General features: G+C 42.7%; 1 protein-coding gene across 5 annotated transcripts in view; it reads left to right on the top strand.

Annotated features, from left to right (window-relative positions):
- Positions 1 to 24628, top strand: part of CTH (cystathionine gamma-lyase) — a 51308-nt gene extending 26680 nt beyond the window's left edge. For all 5 annotated transcript variants that reach the window (XM_077825422.1, XM_077825421.1, XM_077825419.1 and 2 more), the window contains 6 exons: positions 1312 to 1389; positions 4028 to 4180; positions 4439 to 4560; positions 6374 to 6426; positions 16456 to 16594; positions 23617 to 24628. In XM_077825422.1, the coding sequence (XP_077681548.1) occupies positions 1312 to 1389; positions 4028 to 4180; positions 4439 to 4560; positions 6374 to 6426; positions 16456 to 16594; positions 23617 to 23643 (572 nt within the window). In that variant the 3' untranslated portion in view covers positions 23644 to 24628. The remainder of the gene's footprint in view (positions 1 to 1311; positions 1390 to 4027; positions 4181 to 4438; positions 4561 to 6373; positions 6427 to 16455; positions 16595 to 23616) is intronic.
- Positions 24629 to 25219: the final 591 nt, after the last annotated feature.

The following is a 25219-nucleotide window of genomic DNA, read 5'->3' as shown; positions in this document are numbered from 1 at the left end:
TCTGCCTTTTTCTCTCTTGTCTGTGTTACCGAGAGCCGTTGGTTGTAATGACCCTCAACTGATTGAAAAGCACCTTATGTCATTTGCAGAAATGCTGAGTGGAACGCCACAAGTGACTGGCATTAGTTCCTGAAATGTGTAGGGGTAAATAATCAGTGGAAGCTTAATAAACTGGGTGCTGCTGTGGGTGGAAAACACTTTTACAACAGATAGTGTGAACTCTGACTGCTGTCTTCCTTGATAGCTCTTAGCTCTGACAGCTCCCTCAGCCAGTGTATCCGTTTAGATCATGGATATCCCCTTCTAAATCCCCACCCCTCATTTACAAACCCTCTTCTGCTCTGTAGGTCCTCCAGCTATGCATCACACCCACTATGTCCTTCAGCAGTGTCCCCCTACCCACACTCTGGTTGGGCCACTCCCCAGCCAGCAACTGCAGGCAGCTCAGTAAAGTGAGTGCATCAGTCAGTGACTCTCAGATGGATTGCTGGCTGGAGCTGCAGTAGCTGGTACAAAGCTGGTAGACAACCCCTCAGCTACCAGGGGATATTACTGGAGGTGAGAGATTGTTTGTTTGTTTCTCTCACCGCAGAAAGTGTATTCTGGCAATTTCAAGGGCTTCTCTGAGCTAAAGAGATCAATCAGTAGTACAGCAAAGGGTCCTTTATATTCCTGAATGGAGCTAATGATCTGATTTCCAGGATGAGTCAGAAAAATAGCTCTGTACTTCCTTACAAGACCGACAGCCTGTCATTCAGATGCATGTAGGGTCATGCAGCTGGACTTCTGGTTACAATGCTCTATAAACACTGGTTATGAAAAAAAATCAAGCTTTGTTAAAGTGAACAGAAGCCACTAACGTGTAGTGGCCACTGCCACTAAAACTGACTAAGAGCAGTATCTACTGTTGTGTCTGCTCCATAGCAACACATGAGCTGCTAGATGGAAGTGTTAGGTGCTGGTGTTTTTACCTGTTTTCTGGCAAGTAGAGAGCAGGGGTGTCACAAATGTCAGGTATTCTGAGAAGATGGAAGATACCAACTGCTCCACTGTACAAGCAGGCCCTGCCAGCAGCTACAGAGCATAGCAGTAACCATGATCTTGGAGGAGGATAATCTGGATCTTGGCCTGAATGTCAGTGCATAGATGACGGAAGCAGTGAGGAGAAATATCCGATGTCTTGAACTGCAAATACAGAAAAGGAAATGTGTAGTAGCAGCACCAAGAAAACACCCCCCCTAACTCTTTATATATTGAAAGCTTCCTGTATACAAACAAGTTAACAGTTTATTGCTCTTCTTTCATCTTCAGGGCACAGTGATGTTGTAATGGGATTGGTTTCAGTAAATGGTGATGATCTCTATGAAAGGCTCAAATTCTTACAAAATGGTAAGTAGCCAATACAGGAAATTCTTTAAAACTTATTGGATCCAGGTATGCTTGTACACAGCAGAAAGCATTTGGTGTATTTACATATATGAAATCCATGTATTTAGGCTACAAATATGACCCAAGAGTTTAAATGGGATGGACTGTGGCCTAGTGTCCATATCACTGCATTAGCACTCAGATTTGGGTTCTATTCCTGTCTCCTACAAGTCTACCCAGGAGGCTGGTGGCGAAGTCATGTTGCTTCTGTGTGCCTCGGTTTCCCAAGCAGTAAAATGGGGATAAATGATACTGACCGCCTTTGTAAAGTGCTTTGAAATATGCTGATGAAAAGCTCTGTTTAATTCACTATTTGTACTGCTTATACATGGAAAGATTTTCATACTATTATTTTCAAGTGTCAGAACAGGAAGCAAAGAGAGTGGTTAATTGTCCTTTTAATTATGAGGGTCTGGATGTCCCAGGAGATTAGTAAAGGCTTCTATACAAGCCTCTGTTCCTTAGACCAGGGGTGAGAACCTCCATTGAAATCAATGACAACTTCCATTGAGTTCAATGGGTCCAGGACTTCACCTCATGTGTTTAAATTCATCCCGAGTCATCTATTGGCCTATATGAAATGAGTTGATAGTGTCAGTTTATTGCCAGGTGTCACAGCTCAGGGCAATTGCACGTGTGATCCAGCAAGGGCAACTACTCTCAGGCTTCCAGCTCCCTAGCCATTGCCTTTCTTTTGTAGACACCCATGTCTCACCCACTTCTTACTGGCATATTTCCAGGCTGCACTGTTTCCTGCCTTCACTGTGTTATCCCTAGCAGAGAGAGGTTGCCCTTGCACTCTTGCTTGCATTCTCTACAGAGACTGATCAGTCATAACTTATCACACAGCTCTTTCTGCACAGCCTATTTTATTCTTAAGGTAAAAGCACTGCAGACAAAACATATTAAAAACAATAAAAACGCATACTACTAAGCTTACCAGTGATCATCCCAGCCCTAATACAGGATCTTCAATACTCCACCCAAGGGGTTTCTTGATGTTTCAAGTTAATCACAGCTTCAGCTCAGAACAGACACCCAGTCTAATGGTGCCTCAGTAGGCCAAGTCCTTCCAATCCTTCCCTAAGGATTAGGGCCCTGTCCATTTGCTGGATCAGAAAGAAGGCCTTGAGCCAATTTGAAAGCAGGCTATTTATCCAAAAACCCTTTCTTTGTCTGTTGGTCTTGGAGAATCCGTTTGAGTGAGTATATATGTGCACCTTGCCAGGGGAGTGGCCTCAAAGGGCTGATAGTGGAGGAATCACATTTGCAATCCCTTACTGTAGATACACTTCCATAACAACAGAGACACAATTACATATTTAATACAATGGACCCTAATGGTATTAACCCCAATTCAATAAGCTTTTACTTTAAAATTTATCTTAATTCCTTAAGGTTTGTCCAGGATATTGTTAGTCTGTCACACAAAGATGTTTGTGGTTTGGATTTGTTTTTTTTTGTTTTTTTGACCCATCATAATTACCTTTTTAATGGGGACCAGTTCAGCCATGACCAAGGACTGAATATAGAAATGCCTAAAATGAGATTCAGATCCTGGAAAGACTTGCATACGTGCTTAACTTTTAGGCTCTGTGAGTAGTCCCACTGACGTCAATGGGAGTACTCAGCATATAAAAATAGGTATGTGTATAAGTCCTTTGCAGGATCAGGGCCCTAGATAGCAAGCTTTATCAGGCAGGAACTGTCTCTTAGTGTGTGTTTGTACAGTGCCAACAGAATTGAGCCTCTAGCCCCACTGTACTACAAACCATTAATAACTGCCCTCATCTGTTGGAGGTAGTCCTTTCAGATCAGGATTGAAGCAGTATCTGTTCTATGGGTAAACAGAGGACTTGTGGCTGCAGGGCTGCCAGGATGGTACCTTTCTAAACTTATTTAAATATTAGTTTTCTCCTCCTTAGTACCCTGCAAAATATCTCCTTACATGTTGTAATGGGATTAGTTTCTTCTTACGTGTGTGTGTGTGTAAAAGGAGGCATATAATTAATAAACTCTGTAGCTGGTGTTCATTTTTTAATTAGTTTTCCTTTAGACCCTTGACCATATCACTCAGCGTGCACCCATCTGATTTTTGTATGGTAAATTAGAAATCTTTTATGTTTTGGCAGCTGCATATTTTCTGTCATCTGTGTATTTTTATGAATTCATTTTTATCCATTGAATAAAGAACACTTTTTGTATTCGCCCTGCCTCATGTAAGTAAAGTAATCTGAGGGAGTGCCTTATGTCTGATAAGATTCATCCCTGAGTCTTCAGTGTCCTAGCTCCTGCCTGACTCTTCTATCTTGGGCGGAGGGGAAGAATATACAAACACATGTATTTTTTTTTCTCTCTCTCTCCCTTATCTTCTTTTAGAGTTTGATACCACACTAAAAATAGTCTAAGTAATATGTTTGAATTTCCAGATATAGGACCAAATTCCACCCTGGTATAAACAGGAAAAGTTCCCATAGAAATCAATGGGAATTGCATCTGTTAACATCAGGGGTCAGTTTCTAAACTAAGAACTTATGCAATAAGGCAGAAGAGGTTTTGTTTTGTTTTTTAATATTGGTAATATTGCGTTATTTCATAGCCCTTGGAGCAGTTCCATCTCCTTTTGACTGTTACCTTTGCAATCGGGGTTTAAAGACACTGCAGATCCGGATGAAGCAGCATTTCCACAATGCACTGGCTGTTGCTCAGTACCTTGAATCAAATCCCCGGGTAGAAAAAGTCATTTATCCTGGTAAGTTGCAGGATTTCTGAAGAGAAGAAATTTTTGTTCTGGCTCTGTTTGATATAGGATACTGCATTCCTAAGTGTTGCTGATACAAATCAAATTCTATGGATGTAAGTTACTCTGGCATAGGCATTTATCTTGCAGCTGATTCTATGCTGCTTAGCACTTGAGGGTTGCTTTTTATGTGCCTTAATGTGGCTTGCTCTTTAATGCAATTTTAACAGTCTGAATAAAACAGCTTATACAGTATGTGACTAATTTCAGGACTGCCGTCGCATCCTCAGCATAAGCTAATGAAGCGTCAATCCACTGGCTGTCCTGGGATGGTCACCTTTTACATTAAAGGAAACCTTGAACATGCTGAAATCTTTCTCAAGAATTTAAAGGTAATTTCCCTTCAAATGAATGTAAACTAATTCTGTAAGAGAACCTGATTGTGACTGAGTTAGTTAGGGTTCTGGTAGTGTGGTGAAAGAGGAAGTGGTTACCTTCAAAGCAAGGACTATCTTCCTATGAGTTTGGAAAGCTTCTAATATATTTGGGTGGTACCACAATCTAAATAATGGATAATTATGAGATGGGACACTAATGAGAAGGAAGAAAAGGAAGTATCAGCCCATTTGAAGTGTTTACAATTATAGCTGGGGCTTATATAGCTAGTTTAAACCATGTGTTGCTACTAAAAGTATTTGCATATCTTTCGACAACTGTTAATGCAATTTAAAAGCAGAAGAGCTGTTGCTGATGTAACAATGCTAGAACGTTTTAAAATACTTGACAATAGAAAATGCATTTTGAGACTTCTTCATGATCCACTTTCCAAAAGGTAGTGCTGCCTCTTTCAGGCAGATCACCTGACAGGTGTTCTCTTAACATGAGCATTGTTTAGCTCCCTTTTTCTTAAACTTTATCTTTTAACTTTTTCATGGCTATTGTTCTCTGGACATGTTTGGGTAAATTTTTTAAAATGGAACCAATTGGTATCTAAATTGATAGTCAGATTAAGGATTTCTCTTCCTCCCATACCATCCCAACACCACTGGTCCTCACTGCCCAAATAAAATCACAACTGAAATTTCACATAATCAGATAACATCCCACAAACAAAGGTTTGAGTACAAAAATGAGCCTTTCATCCTGTCCTGGAAGGTCAGTCCTCTCTGCCTCTGTAGGTATAATAGGGGGAAGCAAATTCCAGAATCGAGGATTCACCTCCTTCTGAGTGTTTTCACCTCCAGCCCCTCAGTGTCCTGGCTAATCAGTTGTTGGGCTGATGCTTAAGGAAAGAGGTGTTTTCTAAAATAGACTGTCTGGATATACAAGGAGTGGATTACTCCTAAATGCGAAAGAGAAACAATAGCAGGCATGCTGATCCTGACAGCAGCTGCTGCACCCTCAGTAGACACACATCTAGTTTCTGAATGCAGCAGAGTATGTGGAGAGCCTTTTGTCATCTAGTGCAAGAACATATGTATGATTAAAGAGCAGTGATTAGTGAAGACCTTTAATGTGTGGAGGAATCCATTCCTCCAAGGATCAACAACTGAATTCTGTTAAGTGCCCAGCAGTTTGGATTCTCCTCCAAATTTCTGGGTTTGCAAAATCATATGAGTAATCTTGTGAGAAAAGAATCTCATGACTTTTCTGTTTCTAGTAAGACTGCAAACACAAGTAAAATACCTCTGAAACAGTGTTCCATCAGTTCTGCCCTTGATTGGGCCCAGAAAGTATAGGGGTGTGTGAAACTAGAAGAATTAATAGGACAGGAGAGGGATAGGGTAAAGAGAGAGGAGGGAGTAATTTCAATTTAAAGTTTTTAGTTCTGTTCTTATTTTTTTTTTCTAGAGATTCACCCTATCCCCACTCTGACTATACTTAAAGGTCAGGGGTGCACCCTGGTTAGCCCTGACAAAAAATTCTGCCTTAAGTTGCTTACTTTCTCTAGCCTTAACTTGCCTAAAGAAGAGAAGGAAATGTTTTCAGACCCAGTAACTTTTTCCTAGTAAACTACATACCAATTGTTGCATCCAGTATTTTTTCCATGGTATGAAAGTTTGGGTTTATTTTTGTGGTTTTCTAGTTCAGTGAATTCCACTTCAAAATTAAGTAAATTCTAAGACGTAATTGCCTTTTTCTCTACAATGTAGCTATTTTAAATCCTCTTTGTTTCAAAGTGAACTTTTGTATTTCCCACTATAGCTTTTTGCGCTGGCTGAGAGTCTGGGAGGATATGAAAGCCTAGCAGAACATCCGTAAGTCAGTCTTCCAGGAGAGATTGAAGATGAAATATTCTTAAATTGCACATACTGTGGAAGAAAAGCTTCCACTGGATTTTGTGGCCATCTTGAAACTGCGTAGTGTTTAAAATTTGAATGTTTCACTTTGTGATAAAGCACTATAGAGCTAATTTTTATATCATGAGCATTTTATGGCTGGTCAGGAAATGAGCAGTGATGTGATCTTATTTTAGAAATTTAAACAATGGAAGACTCTTGCTTTGAATGGTAGAGTACACTGTCTCCAAGACCTTCCCATGATCTCTTCACCTAGCATAAAGTGCCCCTAAAAGCCCTGATTCTGGCTGTTGGAGATTTCCCCTATTTTAGGCATTGTGGAAGATGGCCATAAGGCTGCCTTCTAAGCAGTAGTGTAAGTAGAAATCATTTCTTGCCAGTACTGCACTCATGGGAGGGACGCGAGAGGGGGGACGTGACCTTCCCACATGGCCCTCTGTGACTCCTCCTTGCCCAGCCCAGGGCCCCCACACTCTCCCAATCCCCTCCAACACCCCCCTTACCTATCTAAAATTTTACAACTGTTAAACAGATTGAAAGCTTCTTAAATGAGAGAGGGATAATCACCCTACTTTCCCTTAACACACTATCAGTGCCTCCCTTATGTCCAAACTAAGATTCTGCCAGCTTGCCTGTATCTAAGTATTGCTCTCCGCCAGGCACTAGGGCAACAAAGAAGCTGCGCCATCTGGGTTTGATGGAAAAGAGGCATAGAACTGTGTGTCATTTGTATCTTAATAGAACTACAGCCCAGATTGTTTTATTATTTTCCTCCACATGACATACAGGAGGGGCAATCAGAATCAGCCTGGCAGAACATGCGTGAGAAATATTTCTGGACAGATAAGCAACTAATCAAAATCACATTCTCTGATCTCTTGGGGCCAAATCCTGTTCCCATTGAAATCAAAAGGAGTTTTGCTATTGAGTTCAATGGGAACAGGCTTTGACAGTTGGAGAGGAAAGAACAAAACCACGCAAGCAAGGGCTATGTTGCTTATGCCATAGGTATCAAAGGCTGCTGACTCATGTGCGAAAGTCAGCAGACATCTGATATTTGTCCAGTGCAAGGGAGAAACCAGCAATCAATGAGGCTAGAACAGTCTCTATACCATATCCAACTCATAAGTCCATCTGCAAAGGATCAAGGAATATCCAGGCTCCAGATTACTCTAAAGTCCTCAGTATTCTTGGTTAGAATGGACAATGAACATATACTAATGGGAGCAGAGGCTGGAGCAGGAAAGAAGCAAAATGGAGATGTTTCCAGGGTCTTTTAGCTTCTGAAAAGTGAAGGGAAATTTGTTCTCACTGTGAAAGGTGGTATTTGGAATCGCATGGGCAAGTTACATGTCCATCACCCCCATCCATTGTGTAGTTAGAATGTTCACAGGAAAAGTCCATTAAGTGTAGACAGGCATTTTCCAGGGTCCATTGTGAGCTAAGTATTCCTTAATGGGCCATTCAACTTGACTTGTCCCTTCACATGCTGGCTAAATACCTTATGGGCATTACCACAAGAGCAAACATGTAGTAAACATAGCTAATATTCATAACTTCAGATACCAAGCTGAATATACATGCACAGAAATAGCATAATCGTAAGTACCAGCTATTTCATGTACATGACTATTCCCAAAAGAGATTCTGAAAAATCACATCACGTACCTGAGACCCTATGTGCCAGCGCCATGCCCCACTGGAGTTTTGTTCTCTTATGTAACAGAGATGGAGCCAGTGATATGTCTGTTTAGCCTCAAAGGGAAAGGTTAATTTTTAGCTGTTCAGGTGTGACTGAGCCTCGTCAGTGATGGCATACTGGCACATATTCAGGTTAATGAGCTTCACTGTTCCTTTGCAGTTACCAGGTTTATGAACATTTAAAGAGTTATGCGATGAGGTGGTTTAAAGCACAAGGTTTTTTAGCTTTGCAAATCTGTGAATCTCTGCCTCTTTGAGACTTTATTATTATTTTGCTGGTCACACCCTCCCACATTATCCTCTCCACCCTTTGCTCATGAGATTATGTGTGTGTCTTGTAGCACTCTTCTGAACCAGTTGCAAGGATTTTTTTTATCCTTAAGTAAGTGTGGCCTGATTCTTTTCTCTTAAAAGGCCTGTAATTTTTTTCAGGTCCACACTGATTAACACAAAACAATTGGGGCTGTTAATTTTCTATGGAATTTGAAGAAAGTTTAAGTTCAACTGTATCTTTCCAGGGCAGTGATGAAAGGGGTGTTGTGTATATACAGACATCAACATGCTTAACTCCTCACTTTTTCCCCCAAATATGTGGTAGTCAGTCTGTTTATATGGGCGTTGGGTGAGGAGCCATTTCAGCGTATGTATGATTTATTTAAAAGACAAATTTTAAGTAGAATGTATCCTAAACTGCATTATGCTATTGTACCCAAACGTATTTCAAAGGGGGAGGAGGGGAATTCAACTTCCTTTATAGGAACAGACTCCTGAAACTTATCACAGAAGTGGTCTATAGTCATGCAAATAGTCCCATTGTTTTTAATGGGATTGATCAAATGATTAAGGGCTTACAGCAGGGGTGGGCAAACTTTTTGGCCTGAGGGCCACACTGGGGTTGTGAAACTGTATTGGGGGGGGGGGGCCTAGGGAAGGCTGTGCCTCCCCAAACAGCCTGGCCCACTTCCTGCCTCCTGCCTGCCCCCCTCAAAACTCCTGACCCATCCAACCATCCCCTGGAACCGCCCCCCCAGGACTCCCATGCCTATCCAACCCCCCTGCTCTCCCCCCCCATGCCGCTCTGAGCAGCAGAAGCTTGCAGCTGCAGAGCCCAGCTGGAGCCAGCCACACGCAGTGCAGTGAGGTGAGGCTGCAGGGGAGGGAGGACAGCAGGGGAGGGGCTGGGGCCTAGCCTCCTTGGCCAGGAGCTCAAGGGCCAGGCAGGATGGTCCTGCAGGCTGTAGTTTGCCCACCTCTGGTTTACAGGATTAGGTTCCAAGTTTGTAAATTGTTCCCGATAAAATGGACAATGCCTGAGCTGTGAGATTAGGAGCTTCATTTGAATAAAGGTGGACAGATGTGTGATAAGTCTTAGCACCATTGCTAAGATGAGGAATATATTTTCAGCAAACTTTTTGGCAGATTCCTGAGGCAGCTGGTTTAAGGCTGTCAGTGTCAGCATTATAATCTTCCCTTGTAGTTCTCTCATCCACAAAGCTGGAAAATGAGGCATTTGTTTTCTTTGGTTTGCTGCTTGTTAGACAAATTTGGCTGCAAAGAAGAATTCTGTTTAATTACACTGGAGCTAACACCACTGATTCCTGTCAGGCTGTAGAACTAGGCTGACGTCAGAATCCAAACATCCTCTGGCCAGTACAAAGCAGAGGCAGTCCTCTAATGATCTGGACTTGATGTGATACAGTATTAATGGCATGAATAATTCAGACCAATGAGGAGAAAAAGAATCAAAAACGCTGTTTAAATAAAACACATTCCATCCTCCCCTCTCGAGGACTCATGACCAATGTAAAACAGCAATACATATGATAACAAACTTAAACAAAGCCTTTAAGTTTAGCATACATATTGTGCTGTTAAAGGCACCTGAATGAATGCCCTCCTTAGCTGCAAAGGAGCAGAGTGCAGCCTTGCTGCCCACCCAAGCCACCCCAGCCTGCTAGAAATCTCTTGCAGGTATGGGGTACTGCCCTCCTGCTTCCAAGCATTCCTGCCTAAGTCCTGCTGTAGGTGGCAGGGTGGGGCATGGAGCAGGAGGGGAGTCACAGTTCAGAGCTAGCTTTATATCTGTTCCCTCTTTTGGGCTTCTTAGTGCACACCCTCCATATCTTAGGTCTCAAGTCTTTAACCTTTGTGTGGTGGAATTCCCTAATTCTTCTACTCTCAGTGCCCTGGGTACCAGACATGACTGCAGGGCTGGTGCAAGGATGTTTCACACCCTAGGCAAAACTTCCGCCTTGCACCTGCTGCTCCTCCTCTCCTCCCCCCTCCCCCTCTCCGCAGCAGCCCTGTGGCAGTTGTCTCCCCTCCCAGCCCCACAAGGTTGGGAGGTAGAGAAGCAAAGCAGGGTGGCATACTTGGGGAGGAGGCAGAGCAGAGGCAGGGAGCAGTTCCACTTCATGCCCCCCTCACTGTTACTTGCTGCAGGCAGCCCTCCCCGCGCACCTCCGCCTCCCCGGAGCGCGATTTTGTCTGCCCCCAACCACTTGGCGCCCTAGGCGGTCACCTAATTTGCCTAGTGGTTGCACTAGCCCTGCATGACTAATCAGTAGATCCAACTGGGTTTTGGCGACCTGCTGTTCTTCCCTTCATGAGATGTGATCAATGGTGAATATAGTGACCCCACACAGCCTTCATAAAACAAAGTATTATTTAATCTTAACAGTAGGAATGCAGCATAGGATATGAGAGGGGATTTTTTAAAAACAATCTATGTACATATCTATCTTACCTAAAGGTAGAGAGAGCCCTGACCCCGGAGCCCAAGGGTCAATTAGCTCCCCAGCAATGTCTGGGTCAGCCTCCCCCTTAACTGTCAGATTCCCTCAAAGGAGTACCTGTGTGGTTAAACCCTTTGAGGCTGTTTGACCCCTGTCCTCTCAAAGGGGCTGAGTCCCTCCTGGTGGAAGTGGTCTGGCAGGCCCAGTAAGTGGGGGCTGAGCCAAGGCTTCGAAGTAAATTGCTCTGCATTGTCCAAATCTTTGCGGAAAGATGTGAGTATCAAGAACCACACCTCCTCTTTCTGGGTACATTTCTTGACAAAACTCTGATTCACACTATCTGCATGCAACAGATATCAGTTCAAAATACCACATACATGAACTATTACAGGCAGCTCTAAATCCACCACAGGGCATAATGAGCTGCAGTGCACACAGCACTGTGGAGATTCTGGGTGGTGCTGTGACCCGCAGGGTAGCCCTGGAAAGCTGGTGTAACTTACACAGGCCTCAAGGGCTTGGAAGGGCACAAAATCACCTTTGCCTCCCCGAATCTCACCTAGAGAGTATTTAATCTCTGCCTCCTATTCTTAACTTTAGAAACTAGCAGCATTAGTAAAATAGTGAGTGAAGTGAAAACAAAATTCCTCTCTCAAAAATAGTACATTTTATTGTGTCATGGGCTGAAGATGGTTATGTTACTGGCATTTGGATCAACTGAAACTGAAGAACTGCCTCGTCAGCCACCATAAATCCAAGGAATATCCTTCAGTTTCTTCCACAGCATCATCATTGGCTTTTTTGCAGCCCACTATTGTTCTTTGGCCTGCCTTCTTCAAAGTGGGAGTCTGAGCCACAAATGAAAGTATGGACAATGGATTCACTAAATCCACATCATGTACAGCAGAACCTCAGGGTTACAGACACCTTGGAATGGAAGCTGTTTGTTACTCTGAACAAAGTGTAGTTTGGGCTCCAGCAGCTCACGCTGCAGGCCAGGCTCCAGTAGCTTCTGAGCTCCCTCCTCAGTGATGGCAGCTTCCTTGCAGGCAGATTCTTTTTCAGGGGCAAACTGAATTGGCAAGCTTGTCACCCTTCTGGGTGGGGGAGGGGAGGTAAAAACAGCAAGTTCCCCCTCCTGGCCAGGGAAGAGGGGGGTGAAAGCAGCACAGATGCCTGCACGCTCCTGGTCTTCTGGCTCTGGCTGCTTGGGGTGGGAGCCCCAGCATCTTCACTTTGTAGCTGTAAGTGGCTGCCCCACATATGGCGACAGGCAGCCCTGAGATGCCTACCTTTAAGATACAGTACAGGCACAGTACTTGGTTGGGGTTGGTTTGGTTTGTTTGTTTTTTGTTTTGTTTTGTTTTCTTTTTTTGAGGGGAAATAACCAAAGCGCAGCAGTAGATTGGTTATTGCCAGTTTCACAGGGTGTCCCTTTGACTGGTCAGTGCATAACTTGTGTTTCTATCTTTGAGGTTCTACTGCACTTGTCCTTCAGTTTTACTAGTGTAAAAAATGTCTGCTATTCTAACTGCTTACACAAGAGGGCATACTCGGCACACAAAATTAAGTGCACCTGTTTTTCATACCCAGTAAACTTTGTATTTTAACAGAGGGATTGTAAACACTTCATTACATGGCACTAGATCATTCTGGGCTTATCTGAAGACTTTAAAGATAAAATGGCTATTGAGTCTTTCACGACCTGTGCTTCTCTGCTAATGCCATAGCCACTGCAGCCAGTAGTGAAAAGAATGTAATATGGTCTGTCAGTCAGTTAGGGGTGAGGAGAATACAAAGGAAAAATTGGCCATTCTCTGCATGTGTATACCCTTGTCGTCTTCTGCCCCTTGCATCTGGGATGAGCTCCCACTTAAGTCAATTGGAGATATCACTCTGTACATAAAGGCAATACTGAGTCTGTAAAGCTCTAGCCTTAAGGTAGAAGAAACTTGCTGATTAGTTGCTTGAAGAGAAGCCCTCATGAACTATTTCCTATGTGACCCACTTTTGAATATCTAGGAAAGTTTGTTGAATTCACTTCGCTTCTTGACTCCTTTTCTAGTTTACATGGGATCGGAGTTGCCCACAATTCTTTATCACTCCTCCTGGTCCATGGCACAAGTTTGTAGGCCTTGGAGTTCCAATCCTTTTTCTCTTCAAACCTCTTGACAGTTGTGGGTCCCAGGGGAACCCTACTGTGTTTGTTCCGTTAGGGCATGTCAAGGTTCCTCCCCCACTCTGAACTCTAGGGTACAGATGTGGGGACCTGCATGAAAAACCTCCTAAGCTTATCTTTACCAGCTTAGGTCAAAACTTCCCCAAGGTACAAAATATTCCACCCGTTGTCCTTGGACTGACCGCTACCACCACCAAACTAATATTGGTTACTGGGGAAGAGCTGTTTGGACGCGTCCTTCCCCCGAAAATACTTCCCAAAACCTTGGACCCCACTTCCTAGACAAGGTTTGGTAAAAAGCCTCACCAATTTGCCTAGGTGACTACAGACCCAGACCCTTGGATCTTAAGAACAATGAACAATCCTCCCAACACTTGCACCCCCCCCTTTCCTGGGAAATGTTGGATAAAAAGCCTCACCAATTTGCATAGGTGACCACAGACCCAAACCCTTGGATCTGAGAACAATGAAAAAGCATTCAGTTTCTTACAAGAAGACTTTTAATAAAAATAGAAGTAAATAGGAATGAAGAAATCCCCCCTGTAAAATCAGGATGGTAGATATCTTACAGGGTAATTAGATTCAAAAACATAGAGAACCCCTCTAGGCAAAACCTTAAGTTACAAAAAAGATACACAGACAGAAGTAGTTATTCTATTCAGAACAATTCTTTTCTCAGCCATTTAAAGAAATCGTAATCTAACACATACCTAGCTAGATTACTTACTAAAAGTTCTAAGACTCCATTCCTGGTCTATCCCCCACAGAAACCAGCATATAGACAGACACAGACCCTTTGTTTCTCTCCCTCCTCCCAGCTTTTGAAAGTATCTTGTCTCCTCATTGGTCATTTTGGTCAGGTGCCAGCGAGGTTACCTTTAGCTTCTTAACCCTTTACAGGTGAGAGGAGCTTTCCCCTGGCCAGGAGGAATTTCAAAGGGGTTTACCCTTCCCTTTATATTTATGACAGGGCAGATAATCCCCAAAACTGGTGAACATTCCAAAACTTAGATTTACCAAGCCAGCACAAAACAATTTCTGTAATACCTTACTAGTTACCTAGAAGCCAAAACACCGTTCCCTTTTGGCAACCCAGCCTTGGGCTTCTACCCAGTCACCCAAGTCAAATATGATGAGGATTACTGAAAGAATCTTAACATTCTACCAATCCGAAAGGATCGGAAGCATTACCTCCCAGGTTAATGAATATTTCAGATCTTACCCAAATACATGCTTATGGCCAATTCTTAACTAAAGTAGTTTTTGTTTTTTAAAGTATTGGTTAAAAGATCAGTATACATACAGACGTAGGTATACTAGAGATGGTGAGTACTGTAGTTGCAAAGAGTTCTATCAATTAGTCCATAGGCTATAGTCCAATATTCATATTCAGGGTGATCGGGGTAAGACAGATCTCCAGTTCCATGACTCAAGCTTCCCCTGCATAACGCATCAAGCGGATCAGAGATTTAAAGCCACCGCCCCTCCCTCCCCAAACAAACCACCCTTGGGTCCTGATCCTTTTCATTTGTTTAACTACAGTTCCAGGCCTTCTCTTGACAGCTCAGAATTGTTAGGTGAACAATAGGTAATTGAGACTGAAGTAGACCTATTTCCTAAGCATCACCGGTAATTAGTTACATGGATTAACATAAGGCAAGTGCCTGTTTTCCACCATTTGCAGGTGATTTGCTATATTCTTCAAAGAGAGCAATACAGTGATATCACTATATTTACAGTTCACGTAAATGTAGGCTCACCCTTTGATCTCTGAATTAATAGAATACAGCATAGACAGGAACTGTTTGGTTACATTAACCTTTAACAATATATGTGAACACAAAAATACAGTCTACGAATATGTCCCTAAAGCAGAGGTGGGTAAACTACGGACCATCCTGCCCAGCCCTTGAGCTCCTGGCCAGGGAGAGTAGCCCCGGCCCATCCCCTGCTATCCGCCCTCCCCTGCAGCCTCAGCTTGCTGTACCACCAGCACTCTGGGTGGCAGGGCTGCGAGCTCCTGCTGGGCAGCACAGCTGTCAGTCCTGCTGCTCTGAGCAGTATGGTAAGGGGGTGGGGAGTCAGGGGGGTTGGATAAGGAGCAGGAGATCCCAGGGGCAGTTCAGGAATGGGGCGGGGGGGGGGGGGGTTGGATGGGTCCGAGGTTCTGAGGGGTTAGTCAGGGGGTGGGAAGTGGGAGAGAGTGGATGGGGGTGAGGACCAGGCTGTTTGGTGAGGCACAGCCTTCCCTACCCGGCCCTCCATACAGTTTTGGAAGCCTGATGTGGCCCTTTGGCCAAAAAGTTTGCCCACCTCTGCCCTAAAGGTTGAATTTGGGTCATTATCCTGCAGGATTCTTAATCCTGTCTAGCAATGTGTCACAATAGTCTTTCCATCATATCCTTGATCTTTACCTCCTTTCTTGCTGACCTGTTCCTGCCATTCTCTCTTTGCTGGTCATTTTTCCTTCCATGCTTATTTATATGTCCAGCCCACCTCAAACTTGCACTCTCCAGCTGTTCATTGAGAGTCCCAAGTTCATCTTCCTCCTAATTTCTTCCATGCTTTACTCTGTCTACCCTCCTCTAGCCTTCCATTCTCCTCAGTATATCATTTTCTACTACTTGTATCTTTTCTTCCTTCTCTGTAAGATGCACAATTTCCAAACCATAGATCAGGCAAGGACTGACACATGCAGCATATACTTTTTCTTCTCAGTTTGTAACTTAATTGTTGGTCTCACAATACTCCTGCCACCAATGAGCATTGGGTTTTTATGTTCAGTTTTCCAGATCTGTCTCCACTGGACTAAGTATACCTTTCCGATTCAGCTTCTCTCCTGAAACTTCACTCAATAGTTCTTCTACCTTCCTTACTTGTATAACCTCAGTTTTCTTTGCTGAAACATAGTCTTTAAACACAGATATCCAGTTCCACCAGGAAAACTTTTAGAATCACATGTTTAGAAAAATATAAATACAATAGAAAGGTTGAAAGAAAGTAGTATAGGATTTTGCTCCCTTTTCCAGATGAAAACTTAGAGCTACAGTGTCCAAAGTACCCACTGTTTTTCTGTAGCAATTATAGTCAGGCAATCTTGTACCAGATTCTCAGCTAATACAAATCAGTGAAGTCAATGGAACTACGTAGATTTACTCTATCTGATGCCCCATTGTCTTAATTGGAGCTATGCTAGTTTGCACAATCTGAGGATCTGGGCTTTTGACGTGTAGATTAAGTAGAGAATATCACAAAACTACTGTTCAGAAAATAGTCACCACTCCTACAGAGCTGACCGGTAAAGGCCAGCTAAATTAGTTATTTAATAAAACCCCTAATGGGTCTGCAGAGATTATTTTTCTTTTCTTTCAGGGCCATTATGACTCACGCTTCAGTTCCTGAAGAAGAGAGAGAGGTTCTTGGGATCAATGATACTTTGATTCGCCTGTCAATTGGTTTGGAGGATGCACAAGATATACTGGACGATGTGGAGCAAGCTTTGAAAGTAGCAGTAAGTCATCTAATACTTTAGTGCTTCTTGTTAATAAGTGATTTTCCCCTTGCATTTTACTTATTGCTTTTCAAACTAATGGTGTATGGGATCATTCACCATTTATCATCTTACTTCTTAGTTTAGTATTTTAAATCTGACTGCATTTTGGGTTTTTGAATTTCCATGATTAGTATCCTGTTTACATATCCTCTGCAACATCCTGTTAAAAAAATTTATAGATAGATTAATGTGTATGATACTTAGAAGCTGGCAGGAATAGAAATGACTTATGATTGGTAACTCTTAGGCAAAGAAGTGGTTAACAAGTTTATGCACTTCTAATAAGGACAATGGCTTCTCCCTGCAAAGTAATCTAATGCAGGAAATACTTGGCTGGTAACTTTTTTTTTTTTGTTTAAGATAGTGAATTTATTCTTAACTCTTGAAAATTAAGATCTATGAAAAGTTGAAACCTTACATACCCCTAGAGGTCTTTTAAAGAAATTTAAGAATTTTTTTTTTTTTGCAATATCATGCCATATGCATTCCTTCAGCATAGGTCCTCTGAAAACACACAGAAGGAAAAAAGGCAACAGCAATTGATAAATCTGTCTTACTTCTATGAACTTGCACAAAATTGTACTCTCCAAAGCATGGTTGGCATGGTGAATGACACCTGCTCTCAACAAATAGAGTTCTCTGCAAGCTCTCCTAATAGAATAGACCAGGCATAACTGCCTAATCTAAAGCAGAGACACTTATCTTTGAGTTAGAGAACCAATCTGGAGGTGCATAATTAAAAAAATTGCGGCATGAAGTCCTAATATTGCATTTTAGTGTTATGGTGCAGGGGCGGAACTCAGCTGGTCTGTTTTGTCTCACATTGCTACAACATAGGAAACACACAGCTCTTAGGATGGCATGCCCTGACACCTTTACGCTCCTATCCTATGGAGTAGCAAATCATAGAAGTGTGGGGCTGGAAGGGACCTCAGAAGGTCATCTAGTCCAGTTCCCTGTGCTGAAGCAGGATGAAGGAGACGTAGACCATCCCTGACAGGTGTTTGTCTAGTCCAGTGTTTATCAAACTTTGTGCTGGTGACCCCATTTGGACTTAGGAAAAATCATGACCCCCCTTAGTAGGAAAAAAGTGACCCCCTACTTTCAGCCCTGCTGACCACATCAAAACAGAAAAGGAGTACTTGTGGCACCTTAGAGACTAACTAATTTGAGCATAAACTTTAGTGAGCTACAGCTCACTTCATCGGATGCGTGCAGTGGAAAATACAGTAGGAAGATTTTATATACAGAGAACATGAAACAATGGGTGTCGCCATACACACTGTACTTACCTACATGCCTCCAGCTTTCATCCAGACCACACGATCCATTGTCTACAGCCAACCTCTACGATACAACTGCATTTACTCCAACCCCTCAGACAGAGACAAGCACCTACAAGATCTCTATCAAGCATTCTTACACTACCCACCTGCTGAAGTGAGGAAACACATGGACAGAGCCAGAAGAGTACCCAGAAGTTACCTACCACAGGACAGGCCCAACAAAGAAAGTAACAGAATGCCACTACCGATCACCTTCAGCCCCCAACTAAAGCCTCTCCAGCACATCATCAGGGATCTACAACCTATCCTGAAGAATGACCCATCACTCTCTCACAGATCTCGGGAGACAGGCCAGTCCTTGCTTACAGACAGCCCCCCAACCTGAAGCAAATGCTCACCAGCAACCACACACCTATCCTTGCAACAAGTCCGTTGCCAACTCTATCCACATATCTATTCAGGGGACACCATCATAGGGCCTAATCACATCAGCCATACTATCAGAGGCTTGTTCACCTGCACATCTACCAATGTGATATGCCATCGTGTGCCAGCAATACCGCTCTGCCATGTACATTGGCCAAACCGGATAGTCTCTACATAAAAGAATGGACACAAATCAGACATAAAGAACAACATTCAAAAACCAGTCGGAGAACACTTCAATCTCTCTGGTCACTTGATTACAGACCTAAAAGTCACAACATCATAACAACACCACACCTTCAAAAAACAGACTCCAACAAGAGACTGCTGAATTGGAATTAATTTGCAAACTGGACACTATTAAATTAGGCTTCAATAAAGACTGGGAGTGGATGTGTCTTTATACAAAGTAAAAACTATTTCCCCATGTTTTTTTCCCCCCTAGTGCTCCTCACACGTTCTTGTCTACTGCTGGAAATGGCCCACCTTGATTATCACTACAAAAGGTTTTTCTTCTTTCCTGCTGGTAATAGCTCACCTTACTTGATCACTCTTGTTACAGTGTGTATGGTAACACCCATTGTTTCATGTTGTGTATATAAAATTTTCCACTGCATGCATCCGATGAAGTGAGCTGTAGCTCACGAAAGGTTATGCTCAAATAAATTTGTTAGTCTCTAAGGTGCCACAAGTACTCCTTTTCCTTTTTGCGGATACAGACTAACGTGGCTGCTACTCTGAAACACATCAAAACAGAGTCACAACCCACAGTTTGAGAACTTCTGGTCTAATCTATTCATAAAAACCTCTAATGACTAGGGTCCTAACAACCTCCCTTGGAAGCCTGTTCCAGTGCTTGAATATCCTGTACTTAGTTTTTTCCCTAATGGAAAACTTAAATCTCCCTTGATGCAGATTAACCCAACTACTACCTGTTCTCCATGTTTACTGAAAGTAGGACCATTGACCACCATCCTCTTCATAAGTTCCCTTATCATATTTGGTGTCTTATCAGGTCCAGGGTGACCAGATAGCAACGGTGGAAAAAATGGGACAAGGGGTGGGATGTAATAGGTGCCTATAAGAGAGTCCCAAAACGGGACTGTGCTTGTAAAAATAGGACATCTGGTCACCCTACCCTCAATCTTCTCAAGACTAGACATATCCAGCTTAACCTGATCTATGAGGAAAGGTTTTCCTAAACCTTGTAACGTCTTTGTTGCTCTCCTCTGGACTCTCTCTTGTGTATCCATATCTTTTTTTAAAGTATGGCATCCAGAACTGAACACTACTCCAGCTGAGACCTCTCCAGTGTGGAATAGAACGGAACAGTTCCATCCTGTGTCTTACATATAGGATTTCCTGTTAATACACCCCAGAATATTAGCCTTTTTGCAACTGAATCACATTGCTGGGTCTTTGAAATCCACTATAGCTCCCAGATCTTTTACTGCATTACTACTACTGCTGCCTAGACAGTTATTCCCCATTTTGTAGTTATGCATTTGATTTTTCCTTCCTAAGTGTAATGCTATGCACTTGCCTTCATTGAATTTCTTCTTCATTTCATACCAGTTGTCCAATTTGTCAAGCTTGTCTTGAATTCTAATCCTGTCCACCATAGTGGTCGCAACCCATCCCAGCTTGGTGTCACCTGCAAATTGTAAGAATGCTCTCCACTCTTATCCAAGTAATTAATGAAAAAGTTGATTAGTACCAGACCCAGGACTGACCCCTGCAGAACCCCAGTAGATACATCCTCCCTGTTTGACAGAGAACCATTGGTAGCTACTCTGAGTATGGTCTTTCAACCAGTTATGCACCCAGTTTATAGTAATTTAATCTAAACCACATTCCCTAGTTTTTGTGGGACTGGGTCAGAAACCTTACTAAAAATCAAAATGTCCCACCTACTACTTCCCCTCCTAGCCATTACGGCTAGCAACCCTGTCAATGAGGTTGGTTTGGCATGATTTGTCTTTGACAAGTTATGTTGGCTATTACTTAAACCCTGTTATCCCCTAGGTACTTACAAATTGATTTGTTCAAATATCTTTCCAGATTTCAAAGTTAGGATGACTGCTCTATAATGGCCTTGGGTTTTTTTGTTTTTTTTAAAAAAAGATAGGTACAATACAGTAACGCCTCACTTAAAGTAGTCCCAGTTAACCTTGTTTCATTGTTACTTTGCTGATCAATTAGGGAACATGCTCGTTTAAAGTTGTGCAATGCTCCCTTATAGTGTCATTTAGCAGCTGCCTGCTTTGTCCACTGCTTGCAGGAAGAGCAGCATGTTGCAGCTAGCTGGTGGGGGCTTGGAACCAGGGTGGACCGGCAGCCCCACCCTCCCCCCATCAGCTCCCCACTCCCCTAAGTTCCCTGTGCGGCAGCCACCCAGCAGGCAATCAGTTGCCATCAGTTCAGCTGTCCCTCCCCCCACTGCCATGTGCTGCTCTTGCCCTCTGCCTTGGAGCTGCTTTCCAGAGCCTGCTGGGTGCGGGGGGGGGAGGGCATCTTAAGTCAGGGCGTCCCCCTCCCCCTGGACCCCGCTTACCTCTCCTCCATAGATCGGGGGACCACACAACAGGGCTCAGGACAGAGGGAGTCTCTGGCAGCAGCTGCAGTGGTCTGAGCTTGCTGATTAACAAGGTAGTTTCAGAGTAGCAGCCGTGTTAGTCTGTATCCACAAAAAGAAAAGGAGTACTGGTGGCACCTTAGAGACTAAAGTGAAGTGGGTTTTAGCCCATGAAAGCTTATGCTCAAATAAATGTTAGTCTCTAAAGTGCCACAAGTACTCCTTTTCTTTTAAGGAGGTAGTGTACTTAAGAGTGGTGTAAGCGTACTTAAAGGGGAAAATACACATCTTTCTCTCTCACACACAGAGTGAGTCTCTCTTCTGCCATGCAGTCTCCCTTCCTTCCATTCCTGCTACCTTGTAGAGTGTGAGGCTACAACAACGAGTTAACCCTTGAGGTTTCAGGCAATTGCTAGATCATTTACTAGTAAGGCATTCCCTGGGAAATATTCCACCCTCTGATTCCACCACCTCAACCAAGCTTCACAATCATCATTGCTGTGTCTGTATTAAATTGTTTGTTTAAAACTTATACTGCATGTGTCTTTTGTCTAGCAAGAAAATTTTTCCCTGGAACCTAGTCCCCTTCCCCCCATTTATATTAATTCTTATGGGGAAATTAGATTTGCTTAAAGTCTCGTTTCCGTTCACCATTACCAGGGCCCTGAGCTGGGACCTGGTGGAGCAGGGAGGGCCTGGGTCCCCTTACCTGGCTGCCCCCTTTGGGGGGGTGGCCCACCAAACCAGCTCCCATTAACTAGCCATTAGGCTGCATTTCCCCACAGCCAAGGGGAACCCTACTGACTTTAGCCATTAGGCCATGTGTCTCTGCAGCCTAAGGGAGTCCTACTGACTTTGGCTGTTGGGCCAAGCTTCCCTGCAATCCAGGGGAGTCTATTAGCTTTAACCACAGGCATACCCTGCCCTTTCCCCACCTCCAGGGGGATGTGGTGTACTGGCCCCACAACAAGAGCAAATACAGTAACTCCTCACTTAATGTTGTAGTTAAGTCAGCGGGGAATTGGCCCGCAACATGCAGACTGCTGCCAGGATACTGGCTAGTCCCTCCCTGGGCTACTTCCTACCATGACTCTTGCAGTTGAAGTCATGGTGTCTTGGGAGTCTCTGGGCTCCTCAGGCAGCGACTGCAATCTCTCTGGGGTGTCCACAAGTACCTGGGCCCCTGCATCTCCTGTGATCTGGAATCCTGGCTACTCCTCAGTGTAATTCAAGTGCTCCTGATGCAGCCACATTGGTCTCGGGCAGTTCTTTCCCTTATATTGGGATAGTTTGCTGTTGTGACTTTAACTTGTCTCTTTGAGAAACTGCCAGTTCTCCTGAACTCCCTTTTTCCCCTTAGATCTCTTCTTCCCCCCAGAAAACTTACCTACTAATTCTCAGGGGGGTTTTTTTGTTTGTTTTTTTAAAAACAGATAAACACCACACACCATTAACTTTATTCTGCCGCTCTCACCCCTTCTTTTACCCAAATTGCATTCCATCTTCAGTTTCACAACTAATTGTTCTGTTAGTCAAAAGCCAGTCTTATCTGGCTACCACTCCTTATTTCAGACAGTGGAGGAAATAATAAGTTGTCCCCAACACACTCCAAGATCATATTGGAATTTTTTGCATTTTACTGTAGTACTTTTCCAACAGATATCTGGGTCCTCTGTTAGAACCAGGTCTTGTGTTCTGGATTTTTTGAACTAGAAATGCCTCATTCACCTCCTCTTCCTGATTTGATAGTCCATAGTACCATGTTATTGGCCTTCCACACCCACCCTCGCTTTATCTTTACTCAAACTTTAAACTGGTCTACCTCCTTCTGAGCCTCAGAACATTCATATATTCTGGAGGATGTCTGTCTCCTCCTGTCTGTTGTGGGTAGAGGAGTGGAAGGAGACAGATGTGCTCCTAACTGAGCTTGTGGACTCAGGCCCCCATTCAGCAAATAATTGAAACCTGTTGTCATTAGGTGGCTGGCCCTTTTAAGGGGAGATGAGCCAGCCCCACTGCACCATAATTAATTAGCTGCTTCTCAGCCTGAGGAAGTGTAACTCTGGGTATCAGAGGATAGTTTAATGGACAACTGGGCCTCGTAAAAGAGCAGAGTGTAGTCAGTCTGGGGGGTGGAGCCACAGGGAGGTGCTTGTGGAAGACCTTGAGCCTGGTCTTCGGAGCAGGCCAATGGAGAAGTTACTTGCCTCAATACAGCAAGACACTGGCAAAACAAGGACTAGACCCATGCACTGTCTTGCTTCTCTGCTCCTCACCCACAGCACCATGCTATTGGTGTAGTAAAAAGTGCATAAAAACAACCAAGAAACTTGGGGTAGAGAGAGGATCACTTTTCCATGTGTGCAACATGACATGGTTTGATGACAGATATAAACTCTGCAATAATTGTAACAGATTTAAAATAGCATGAATTACTGCACTATACAACTGAAAATAGTCTCTGTAAAACATATGCTATAGTTGCAGATTTGAGAAACTAGCCAGAATTGAAGTTTTCTGAGCATTTTTTGCAACAGGCACGTAGCCAAACTTATCTGCAAAGGCCTTCTAGGAGCATGAATATATCTATTGCTAATATATGGCCAGCTTCTCTTTGTGCTAAAATAAAGAGCTCTGCAATACTAGAGAACACTACAATATAATTATATCATGCTTGTCTTCTGTTACTGCAGGTCCCAGAGCATATGGTTCGCAACTAAGAATCTAAGACCTGAAATTGGAAGCTGATCACTACACAGCTAAGACACCCAAAGAAGATTAAATGAAAAGCTAAACCACTGATAAGTTTCTTCAGATTTGCCTTTGAAAGTGAAGGGCTTCAGAAAAAAAAAAAACCACACCCTAAACTTATATTCAATCAAACTTTAGATACCTAAGCAATCTTTTTTAGCTTCACTCTCCAGTGACTCAACATGGGTCAAACTTATCACAAAACTTATGCTTTCAGAGGTGTCATCATCTTGTTCTTCCTGCTCTTATGACTTGAAACATCACTCTTTCTGAGAAAAGCTTGTTGATCTGAGAGCAGCTGTGATGTACATGCAAGAGTATTACATCCAGATCTCAATAAATATTAAAAATAGGGTGTTATGCTGTACAGTGGTGAGTACATGCTGCAGTTATGTGGGTACAGCCTGTTTTTTCCATCATCCATACTGTAGGTTTTTTTTTTTTAAAAAAAAATCACATATCTAACTGAAGGTAGATTTTGAATGGTGTAGGATCAAACAGACTTTTTGAATGAGAATATCAAATCTGGTTTTATATTGTGCAACACTGAAAATTTAAAAGTCCTATCTGATACTGTAATTTTCTGAAGATTGATAGGCAAGATAAGCAGAATTTAGTCTTAAATTTTTAACGGAATGGGTTATATTTGAGAACAATTTCAGTCTTAACTCCTGTCTTATCAAGATAGAATTTGTTTCTGTGTGCTTTAATTTCTAAAGTGGATAATTTAATGAAAGGGGAAATTAAATGGATCATTTGTCAGACAGACTACAATAATTTTAAAAACATTAAACAGTTTTCACAAATCAAATGAAATTTAGACTTTTTAAAAAGAAAAACCTATTAGATCACATACTGGTTCTCTGGCCTTTTAAAACCCACTATTTAACATTCTTAAATTGTTTAAAATGTTCTGTATGAATTGTAAGTGAAACATTAGTGAATAAAATGAATGGCACAAAGCTAATGTTTTGATCAGTGCAGCCTTTTTGTAGAGGTAAGCTCTTACTGATTTTACTAGGTTGTCATTTAATATTTTTATTGAAATCTCACACCTGAGTCCTCACTATGGAGTGACAAGATGTTGGAAGTTAGGATGGAGAAGGGTTTATTCTGATGCATTCCCATATTGTGAGTAGATTAACATTTACCTTTTAGAAGGTAGCTAGGTTTTTTCCAAATAAAAGCTTACCTTTAGCAGAAAGCAGCTAAATAGTTTAAGAAAAAAGGTTTTGAAATTGCCAAGTATATTTACTGGCATCATTTCTTTTGCAGTATCCCTGCTAAATAATCCACTGATGTGGCCTATATTTTCTTGACCTTTTGAGATATTACAAATATGGGTGGGTTATTCCCAGAGTTTCCTTGAGGTACGTGGGGGGTGGGAAGAATGTTCTCTGGGGAGCGATGAAAGAGGGAAACATTTCTCACACACCCCTAATGAGAATAACTAACTGATTTGTATGAACAGTTGCTGCACTTACATAAGGTAGGGTAATGGTTGTGGAGTGTAGAGATGAAGATGGTTAAGTAATGCTTGTATTG

Source organism: Eretmochelys imbricata, chromosome 8 (genome assembly GCF_965152235.1).
Source record: "Eretmochelys imbricata isolate rEreImb1 chromosome 8, rEreImb1.hap1, whole genome shotgun sequence".
Taxonomy (NCBI): Eukaryota; Metazoa; Chordata; order Testudines; family Cheloniidae; genus Eretmochelys; species Eretmochelys imbricata.
Note: the sequence above shows the minus strand (reverse complement) of the source record. Positions and strands in the feature narration are given on the sequence as shown.